The sequence below is a fragment of the Hydractinia symbiolongicarpus genome, chromosome 9 (genome assembly GCF_029227915.1).
Source record: "Hydractinia symbiolongicarpus strain clone_291-10 chromosome 9, HSymV2.1, whole genome shotgun sequence".
Taxonomy (NCBI): domain Eukaryota; kingdom Metazoa; phylum Cnidaria; class Hydrozoa; order Anthoathecata; family Hydractiniidae; genus Hydractinia; species Hydractinia symbiolongicarpus.
The window spans coordinates 21219908-21231607 of NC_079883.1; the positions used below are offsets into that span (position 1 = coordinate 21219908).

Genomic DNA, 11700 nt, shown 5'->3' on the forward strand with positions numbered 1-11700 from the left:
TTTTTTTTGCATATTTTTTTATTTTTATGTTCGTTTTTGTACTTTTTGGTTTTGTTCTCTGCGTTGTGTTTCTAATTATTGAAAACAATAGAAAATTGAAAGATCTTGCACAATTTTTAATTGAAACATAACAGCAACATGGGAAGTATGGTTTAAACAAATTAAACAGAACCGTAGCTCTTATAAATGTATCACAATATTTATATTGTTGATATTTTACCTATTTTGAAATAAAAAAATAGAAAATCTAATGGAAATTTGAACAACTCACACCTGCCGGAAGAAATTAGATTAAATTTTATTGTTACAAGTATTTAAGGGTGAGAGCTGTCACGCCATTTTTCGGACGTTTTTTTAACTCAAGTGTTTTCAAAGCCCATAACTTTGACAAAGTAAGTGGATATATTACATTTCTTTAATAGCTTTGCCTCTTCTTCCTTATTAGCTAGATCAGCAAACTTCTTTTAGTTCAAAAAAAAATACTGTTTTTTTTTATAATTGAAGATTTAAACACAATTTTTGTCTCTCTTTTAGAAGCTATGAAATGTTGCAGCTTCAAAATAATTGGGGGAATATATGAGAACAAGAAAATTAGGACTGACAAAAAATATATCATCCAAAGTATTTGCCTGTTATGTACTATTCATGTTATATAATATTCATATTTAACAAGATTCATCTCAAAATTGCATTTTTTTATGTGAGCTATCATTGCAACTTGGTCCATTACGATAAAAGAATTTGTATAATATGGTCAATACTTCTTCATAATTTTTTTTTTGTTAAGGAATATATACTTCACCTTGATCTATCATAGATTTATTCTGTTCAATAATTGAAAACAGATATCAACTGTTTGCAAATATATATGTTCATACGTTTGTCTGAGTTCTTATCGCCTGGTTGTTATAACAATATGTAAACGTGTTGGGAGATTTTGCCATTGTTATATATCAGATAACAAATTTCCATGTCATATGGACAAACTTCCTTAGGCACCATGCTACTACAACTAAAAAAGAAAAAAAATGATTTGAAATAACTCTCTATGTAAATCAACCAACGAGGCGTGACATTCTATATTTGGTAAATGATGCGAAACTATATGTAGTAAACATGTTTTGAACTTTCATATTTTTACGTCGAATGGCGTCAATGTTTGGAAAGTGAAAAAGGCGAACAACAGCGTCTTTCATTTATGGAACTGCAATAAGAGTTTTAATTTCAACAAGCAAGAAACGAGCTAGAATTTGCTGGGTTTCCTTTACTTCTATTTTAATAAGCAAAACCTATTATCTGTGTTATGTCATAAATATCACGAAAGTTTACAAGTAGTTGATGACTCAGCAGAATAGTAATAGTAATTTTTACACTCACAAAAATTATTGACACTGCAATAAAGATCCTGTGGCTTGCTTTTGTATTGTAGCCCCCCCCCCTTCCCAACCGTTGTCCCTAACTCAATGTTAATATGAAACGATCAGAATGGGAGTAGCAGAGCAAAACTTGTGCATAAGAGACGCCAACATTGTATTAAGGGAAAAGAGGAGGAGTTTCAGAATTTTTGTAAGCGAATGTAGTATATTTTTAGGTTAGTTTTTGGTAATTCTTTATAGCGTAGTTCTTTTAAACGCTATAGACAGCAGAAGGGTTTTTTACACATGGTTTTGTCTGTACCATCGCTGAAAAAAATCTTACAAAACGTCTTTTTTGTTATTGTATTATGTTTAAATTATTCATCGCAAGCAAATTAAAAATTACAAAACTAATCTTAATCCTTCATTCTGCGAAGATATCTCTGCTTTACATAAAACCAATTATTAAAAGAAAATACAGTTATTCACTTTAGCAGAAACATATATGTATTTAAGATTTTACCACATGGTCGTTTCCTGCTGACAGGAAACAAAAACTTTTGAAGTAACCTATAGTTACGTTAAACTCTTAAACTTATATATAAATAATCTATAAAGATTGAAGGTTTGGTTCAGTTTTTCTCTTTATGTATCAAGAAAAGTGAGAATTTCTTAAAACCTTTTGAGACACGAAAGAAGTGTTAATAACAGTATCGGATTAAACATATATTCTTCCAGAATGTGTTGAATTATATATATACTTTTATGTACTTTTTGCAGAAAAAAAAATTGGACGAAGACGAAGAATTAAAACCTGCAAGCGATTATGAATTTACGATGAAATTTAAAGTTAGAGCCTGACAAATTAAATCTGAATTCCACAGACACCAATTGGATCTGAAATTCTACAGCGACCAATTGAATCTGAAATTCTACCGAGATCATTTATCACCAAGATGGGTATTTACTTGAGCATAACATTACTCATTTTAAATATTGTGAATGTTGTACTGCACGGCACTGGAACATATTTATTACTTTCACTTTACGAATCATGTAGACACAAAGTTCAACAAATATTTCTTATCACTTTAAGCATCTGCGAGGGGACTATAAATTTGATCGAAGCTTTTAAATCTGTCACTGCTTTTTTAACATTGCCAGAAAAGGACAGCGACATTATGACCGAAGTCACAAATCACGTTTTGATCTTGCAATTTTGTGGTATATCATTTGTGTATTATGTTGATATGATATATATAACCCTTGATAGACTTATGGAGATTTTTCTTAATATCAGATATCCAGTGTTTTGGGACGAAACAAAAACTAAAATTTTAACCGGTATCACGTGGTTCATTGGACTTATTACATTCATCGTTGTGAGTTTGCTAAAACACTATAACAATTTCGATTGGGAAGATGCTTTCTTTAAATTCTTCTATCCAGTATTAGAATTCGCATTTCTAATTATTGCCTTTTTCACGTACGGTTTTATCTTTCACAAATACAAGCAAACCCGTATTATTCCAACTGTCACTGTCAACAATAACAAAATACAGAAACGAAGAAGAAGCACTGTGGATATCTTTCGTAAATCTCGTTTTTATGTACCCCTGTTGTTGATTTTAACTTTTGCCGTGTTTATGATTGGAGCTGACTTAACATATTTATTTGTGGTGACGCTGGGAGATGTGTCAGAAGAAACAGCGAACTTTGTATATAATGGTTGCTTTATATCATATACAATTTCCAATCTTGCCGACGCATATATCTACATTTTTATGAACCCGGAGGTAAAAAGACTACTATTTAAAAAACTACATATTGCGAGTTTGTCAGGTTCACCTGAAAACACGTTCGCTATGGAAACTTCAAAGAGTCCAAATCCTTCTGTAAATCACAACCTACGCACCATGAATGAAATTCCATCTTCAAGATCGTTCCAGATGAGTTCGGATCGTGACCTAGCCGGCACTAATAATGAATCAAATATATAAAATTCTTATTTATAATATGTTTATAAAACGTTATGACCAAGCTGGTGCAATTCGGTATATTTATGTAACGGGTGGACACAATATTTCCAAACTTTGAAACCTTACAGTTGACTATTCTTAATTCAAATTCGAGAGATAATTCGAATTGTAGGAAGAAACTGATTTTATCATTTTTTTAAACAGCACAATTAAAACGAAAGAAATAACGAGTCAATTCGTGAACCCTTTCCGTCCTGGAAAACTGTTTACTACTTTCAAAAAAAAGTAATCCGCTTTTTTCATTGCGTCGCGTCGTTTCTTAAGATGACAATTCTTGTTAGAAACACATTAATAAAGCAGACTAATTTATTAAAACAACCGATGGTGATATAATTGTCAGTTTCCACAGCTCCTTGTTAGTTATATAAGAATTCTGCAGAGAGATACTTACCCAAGGGTCGAATTATAAAAGTTTTCGAATTAGGGAGTTTCGGATTAAGGAGAGGAAATTTTACGGTGTTTTCAAATGTTTTATTTGAATTCTGAAGATATTTGAATTACAGAGATTACATTTCACAGATAAACAAAATCTAAATTTCATATCTACAGTTCATATCTACAGTAAAATCAGTGTTTTTCTGATTGACTAAATGTCTATAGTATTTTGTTCTTGCATAAAGTTCTCTAGCGTTTTTGTTATTGTTGGTACACCAACTACATTGTGAAAATATAGATGTATATTTATAAATTAAATGACCAACCAAATAACGCAATTAATCTATTAATTTTTTAACTATTTTTAAGCAACAGCTGCCAAGATGTAAATACATAGTTTATGTAAATATATTTAATTTCTTAAATATTTTATTCTGGTTTAATCACGCTTATAACATTTTGTGACGAAGTTAGTTCCGCGTCTGCTTTTTCTTTTTATAACATTATTCTTATACCAGACGTTGGTCTGTGAAAATATTCACAAGCATATTTCGTGCATCCCTAGCATTTCTTACTCTGCTGAGGTCCAAAATAAAGCTGCGAACAACAATTCGTGTGTCTCGCTACTTGCGATACCATTTTGCGAAGACACAGACAGACGACGGCTATCACTATAGAGACTAGCCGGAGGACCTGGCGTCAAAACGCCAAGTTAAGCCCTAAGTAAATGTGTAACCTGGCGTTAAGCGACAGGTTAAGCGCCTAATAAGATCCGTAAAGTGTGCAACACATGAGTGGACTGTTTTAGTACAAGTATGTAGTATGTGGTAAACCAAGTGAAGTCCATGCAACATTGTGTATATGTTTCGAGTGTAATATATATTTCAAAAAATAACTTTCCCGCAACTTAAGCTGAAATAAAGATACATTTTATAACACGTTGTTACCACATCATAGCAAAAAGAATCGGTCAATATTATTTTATTTTTCGGAATAAGTTTCCGCGAAAGTTTAAAGATTGACACTGGGCAAGTGCTTAGTACAGCTAGACCGTTTTACACATCAATATACGCGTAATACTCTTTTTTAAAAAAACTTTATTGCAGCTTTGGTTTAAATAAAAATACAGGTAAAATACCGTTAACACTTGACTGAGTGCTTAGTACAGGGAAATAACGCCGCACATGCGTATGCGTATATGCGCAATACCCTTTATCGCTACTTCGGTTAAAGTAAAAACTCAGGAAACAGCCCGCCAATACCCCGTCCAGCTAAAAAATCACTCAGCGATTATATTTTGTACAATAAGTTTTCATGACAGTAATATAAGGCGGCGCTAGCTAACTGCATTTCGCATAAGAATTAATGATTAATAATTTTGTTTAGCCAAACTGCATTTTGCTACTTCCACTCTTTAGCCAGGAGGTAGCTAACAAGAATAAAGAGTTAGCTAGATAGTCACTACTATAACATAAAAATAAATAATAATTTAATAATTTAAATAGGAATAAATAGAACTAGCTATAATTACCTAGCTTCAACATGCTGTCTCGAAATCAACATTTGTAGCTAAAATCTTATTGGTTTGTTTAAGATTTATATACTGCTAGAAAACGTGATGATATATTTACCTTAACACGTGAAAGCGTACAGAAAAAAGAATTCCCATAGAACAAATATTTAGAAGAAGAAATGGGTTAAAAGGAGACCTATAAACCTGACACCATTCATTCCAAAGTAAAATAAAAGTTGATCTTACATTGTTTGTTTCTTGTCCAGCCTCTCTTACTGCTGATTCATTTATTGGTAGTACTACTACAGCTATTGGTGGTGCTGAAGCAGAATATAATATTATTGTTAATGCTGCATATTGTTAAGCTAAACTTTACGAACTGGTTTTGATGTGATAGTGTTAAAAATACAAAGCTTAAGGTCAAAAGTCACGGACTCCAGGGCTCCAGAGGTTGATCTCACTACATCTCATTTGAAAAATAAACTTTATTATGTGAACAAAAATGTTCTGTTTAAGTTGTTCTTCTCAAGTCGCCAGGGAATAAAAAAAAACACGTTTGATTTTGACACTTGAATTGAAAATCGATGGATTTTAAACTTTTGCAAAGCTATGAAAAATATATAAATCACTAGTCAGTGGCCTGTGGATACATCCACGGGTTCGCCCGTCCTTTAGTTACCGCATTTCGTGTGTCTTACTACTGCTGTTATCATTTTGCGTGACAGACAGACAGACGTATGCAGGTATTATAATAGATTTTTTATGTCATTGGAAACAAACAGGTGGTTTTAGGCGAGGGACTTACACTTCCTTGTGTGCTGTGGAAATCTGTTGTTTTTTTGTTTACGTTTTTATGTTTTTATTTTAATAATTGATCCCCAGACCGGGAAGTATGTCTCTATACAAAGCGCTGTTGCGAAAAAAATGCAAATAAATAAAATCATTGATTTTTCATGTCAAACAGTTTTTGTCGCAGTCAGGCAGTAGAATCAATATCAACTAATTATATGTTTTGCGTAACTGAATATACGCCAGAAAGCTAATGGATTTAGACACTCGCATCACACAGGAGAAGCCTCCAGCAAGAATTGGCTTTAAGCGTTTGTCGCAGGCTTTCGCTTAAGCATTCGCCGCCTACATTTGCCGCCTGCATTTGCTGCAAACATTCGCTGCATGCATTCGCCGCCCGTATTCACCGCCTGTATTCGCTGCTTGCATTCGCTGCAAACATGTGCTCCGTGTATTCGCCACGAGCATTTTTGAATTATACAGAAATGAAAGTCCTTGTTTGTGTGCAACTAGGTAGCAGACATTAAAACTACACAAACTGACAATTCTAGTTACATATAAACGTCCACTTTTAACCATACCAGAAAATGAAGGCACCTTATTAACGCTATCTGGCTCGTTCTGAGATAACTTTATTTACAACTTAGTTATCCCATAATACCAAAAAAGATTATCCAGACTTCTTATTTTTCGGAATAACCCAGAAAATTGATTGTGAGAAACTCCGGGCTAAGCGCTTAGTACAGGTACTACATTATATGGGCAGCACTTGGTGCCTTGTTTCAGACACATTGTTTTTTACAAAATACTGTCCTCTCAATTTCAACTAAAATTAAAATACATGTCACAACCGGGCAATTCCCCGTCGTAGGAAAAAGCAACCTCCCAAAAAACCTTCATCCCCTTAAAAGAAATTATTTCAAGTGTGAATTGCACCAACCTTAAACTAGCCTGCCCGCACCTATAAGAAATAATAAAACAACGAATATGACAACAATAGATAAAACAACGAATATGACAACACTAAACGTATAGTACGAGGAGGGAAATTCTTAAAATCATTATCTTTAAAATCATTAAATCCAGAAAATATATAGAGACAAAGCTGTCGGCATCCAGGCTAGACATTGACCTTGGGAAATTTTTATTTTCTTAGAAGCCAACGAGAATATCTGGTTTCATCCTTAACCAATCCACTGACCAAATTGAGCATAATTATCTGTTCGCCACAAGCCGCTTATTGTGGCATAAATTATTTCTGACATACATTATCGTGGCATAAATTATTGCAGACATAAATTATTACTAGTAATCAAATGAAATAAACAACTCGTATCTATTAGCGGGAAAAATGCCATACAAAGATGCAGGGGTATTCATAAAAAAAAATTTATTGAGAAAAAAAACGTCTGAAAATAAAAAAAATGGCACAAATTTATACTGCTAATTCGTCAAATTATTGTTACGCAATAATTTTTGTCCGAACTAAAACTGGAATGTATGTAGCTATGTTGTTCATTTTCCGAGTGCAATAGCTTGCTATAATGTAACAGTTGAAGGTAGAAGCAGTCAGTTCCTAACGTGCAAACACAAGTAGCCTTGCCGAGATCAGTCAGGATACACTGCTAACTAAGTGGGCATTGCTAGATAATTGGACGTAATGCTCCTAAAAAAGCAGAATATTTGAGCCTCAGCTATGAATCGACCTCTAGCTATTAAATACTAAAAATAGAAATATGAACTTACACCTATGAACTAAGAATAGCAGATGCTGATATATAAGTGTTCACTCGTTTTTACTTATTTACATTTTTATAGGTGACTGTAGTGGACCTTTTAGATCGTCTTCTGTTGTAAATAAAAAACACAATCAAAAGTGTTAGCAGAACAGCGAAACATATTATTCCATATACCCAAGTCAAATTCTTGTGCGACGAAGCTTTATTTGTGCAGTCGTGAAAGCTAGTACCATTTGCACATATACACGATGCAACGTGGGCTGCAGTGGTTTCATTGTAACAATATTGTTTTTCGTGACATTGTTGTTTGTTTTTACATGAGATCTCACATCTATGACCTGCGTATCCAACATTACATGCACAAGTAAAGTTTGGCGCAAGAGTCGAAGAACAACTTCCGTTATTAAGACATGGATTTAAATCGCACCCGTTGCATACCAATTTTTTGTTTGCAGTCAGAAAGGAAATTGATTTTTGTTTAACCAATGATGGTGAAACACACTCGCCAAAAATAAAAGTTCCAATACTCAACAAGGGGGAAAACGATTTGTATAGGTCGCAATCACAATGCAAAGGATTTTGGTTCAGGTACAGTACTGTGATTTTGAAGTTTTTGAAAGTTGACAGTTGAAAACTTGTAATATTGTTGTTTGTTAAATCTAACAATACGTTTACAGATAACCCATAAAATGCTCTGTCTGCTAGTTCGTATATTTTGTTGTCAGAAAGATACAGCGAAGATATTTGTGGTGACTTTCCAAATAAATTGTTCGGTATTTTTTTTATATTGTTTTTGTTCAATTTCAGCATAATACCAGGACTCCCCAGATTATCAAACACGCCTGATATTAATTTAACTATTTTGTTCTCGCTTACATCTAAGATGGAAAGTTCGTGAAGTCCTTTGAATGCATTGATGTGTAATTTGGAAATAAGATTCTTGTTCAAACGAAGAAACCTTAATTTTGTAAGTTCAAGAAATGTGGTGTCGTTAACTTCAATTAAATGATTAGACGTTAAAACCAGATGACGAAGGCATGACAAGTTGAAGAAGTCACTTGTTTTGAGTAGCTTTAGCTCATTGTTTTGCACTGATATGAAGGAAAGAAGAGGAAAAGAATTTCCTAAGTCTTTTGGGAAGCTTCGAATTCGGTTATTATCCAGAATAAGTTTCCTTAACCGAACATTGGCAGGTACAACCTTGATTGAAAAGTCGGTGATGTTGGTGTTTTCTACCCTCAAATCTGTTGTGTGTGCAGGTAAACTTCTTGCAATACCTTGCAAATCTTCAGAAGAATAATTCTTGTTGACACAAGCTACTGTAGCTCCATAACATTTGCATACTTCGCAACTAAATAATTTATCTCCCACAGCCATATCAACCAACGCAATCCAGAGTAAACCAAATATTTTCATCATCCTTTTATTATCGTAACGATATGCCATAACGAATTCTATTTTCTTTCGATGCCTTTAAAAGTCCAAGTTTAGTTTCCTTATGCTTATTTTATTATTCGTATTGCACATTCATTTCACTTTTACAGGAATCTAATTTTTACAACACATAATATTTATTCGATCGATCTTTATTGATACAATCGTTATTATGCTTGCATAAAGGCGACTTGTTCTTTAAAAGCATGTTTATCTATGTGTTAAAAACAAAGATTTAGTAAAACAACTTGTTTATTCAAGGGATAAGAGGCACACTCGAAGAGTAAAGTATTTACTTTAAATAAATGGTTAACTATCACACATTATTTAACACTATTTTTAGAATCGTGTGGAAACTAACTTAGTTAGTTTTTAACGCGAGTGTTTCCCTGTACGTATTTTCTTTTAAAGTTTTAAGCCAATTTATGACAAATAATCTTTATATACAAAATTCAAAACCTTAATAAAACATTCATTAGAAAGATGGCGGTGAAAGAATTAAATGAGAAAGCATACCTTATTGTTGAAACAAGTCGTTAAAAAAAGTTCTGCAAAAAAATAAAATTCGGCAAAGAATTTAGTCACCTTAACATAATATAGCCACTTTTTGCTGGCTAAATCAATGCATTTGGTCACTTTTTGTCAATAATTTCCAGAACGGGAACGGAGAAGTTTTTTTCTTTTAATAAAAACAACAAAAAAGGACAATAAGGACTATGTAAATCAGTCAAGAAGAGTCTGCAAAAAATGGGGTTAGTAAAAAAAAATTTGGCAAAATGTTTTAGAAACTAATTCCTCAAAATAAAAAGATGTTGGCCGATTGCTGTTTCCTATGAGGAACAACAGGTTGTAAACTGTGTATACCTAATATATACATTCCGAACACAGGACCCACATTAATAACAGTGTTTTTAACACTGAAGTGGCTATATCCTATAAAAATATGCGGAATAATAAAAATAACATAAATGTCAACTGACTGTATTTGTTGGGACATGGCTCCAATAAGCTGTACTCTGTGTTGTTCTTTAACAACTGTTGTTAAGAGATTCTTATTTTAATAATAATTCAACAGATTTGCGGCGTGAAGTATGTGGCGCGTGGCCTTGTGGTTATGGATTTCGCTTCGTAATTACAAAGTCCGTGGTTCGGTCTACAGTGCTGGCATGTTTAGCAAGTGTCTTTGCCACAGCTATGGGTAAACCAACACCACGTGAGGTAAAGCCGGTTTATACTTAATGTATACATTCATGCACAGGATTCACATTGATAACAGTGTTTCCGAGACTGAAGTGGCGCTATCTTGTATAAATATTCGTAATAATAATAATAGTAATAATAATAACAATGTTAATAATACTGACACTCAACACTCCACTTGTGTGGTTCAGTTTACCTTCACTTGAGTGCTCAACCTTCTGTTCTTCGCCAATCATCCAGCTGCTCTCTTATATCAGTACGCTCTGTCTCCGTGTGTCTGTGCATGAATAATGCAAAGATGTCTCATTTGGTAGCCAACAAATTACCTTTTCTTATCATTAGTTGTGAACTAGTCGATAAAGCCCGTGGAAAAATCCACTTAGACAGGATAACAGTAAAAAAGAACCGTTGTTTAAATTTTGATGACGTCAGCAAGGATCTGTCAAGATACAACATATTTTTTTTAGAAATTTGTATACCTGTTCCCTTCATCGTATAGATCTTGAAACGCTGATCAAGAAAATATATAGGATCGCGTATTTTTGACAAACGTTTGAAGAGATATTACGGTTTGAAGGTTTGTTGATGACGTCATCAACCCGTCCATTCCTAAACGGATTGGGGAACCAGGTTTTGAAACATTACCCAAATTGATCCTAGGTGCTCCCTAGTTACCTACGCGGTGAAGAATCATTGACGTCACCACCTCGTTTCCAAGTTATTTGGCCTCTAAGTTTTAGGTGCACTGTAATGGCTTCATTAATTTAATATAGGATATTGACGTTAAAGTTGACGTCGCGCCGTAACGTCAGAAAATTTAACATATTAGACATAAGTTTTGCGGCGACATCAAAGGAAAATGACGATATCCACTTTGCTTGTTACAAACAGACACAGTCTCTGTATTATTATAAGAGGTGTTCAAATTTGAGACCTAATAACTTAGAAACGGGTAGAAATAACTGATACCACCTTTGGTAACTAGGAACGACAAGGATCGAAGTAGCGTCGAAATTAATGCTGCCCTCCACTTCAACGACCTTCCATTTCAACTTCGGCAAGTGGAAAACTATAACAAATTTACAAATTTAGCGAAAAAATATTTTTTTGATAGGGCAACAGCCAGACTTTTAAGTTGTTCTGATTTTTAATTTATTTATCTGTTTTATCTTAGCCTTTTCTTGATACAGATTTGTCAGTATATATATATATATATTTTTTTCTCACTCAATTGACTACGTTAACTTTTACTATAC

The 11700-nt window shown here is 33.5% G+C and overlaps 1 protein-coding gene across 1 annotated transcript; it reads right to left on the minus strand.

Moving 5' to 3' along the window:
• Positions 1-7446: 7446 nt before the first annotated feature.
• On the minus strand, positions 7447-9393 carry LOC130656791 (slit homolog 2 protein-like). The gene is made up of 2 exons (XM_057459712.1): positions 7818-9393; positions 7447-7737 (listed from the first exon to the last, which is right to left on the minus strand). The coding sequence occupies exon 1, from the start codon at positions 9254-9256 to the stop codon at positions 7868-7870; it is 1389 nt and encodes a 462-aa protein (XP_057315695.1). The 5' UTR covers positions 9257-9393; the 3' UTR covers positions 7447-7737; positions 7818-7867.
• Positions 9394-11700: the final 2307 nt, after the last annotated feature.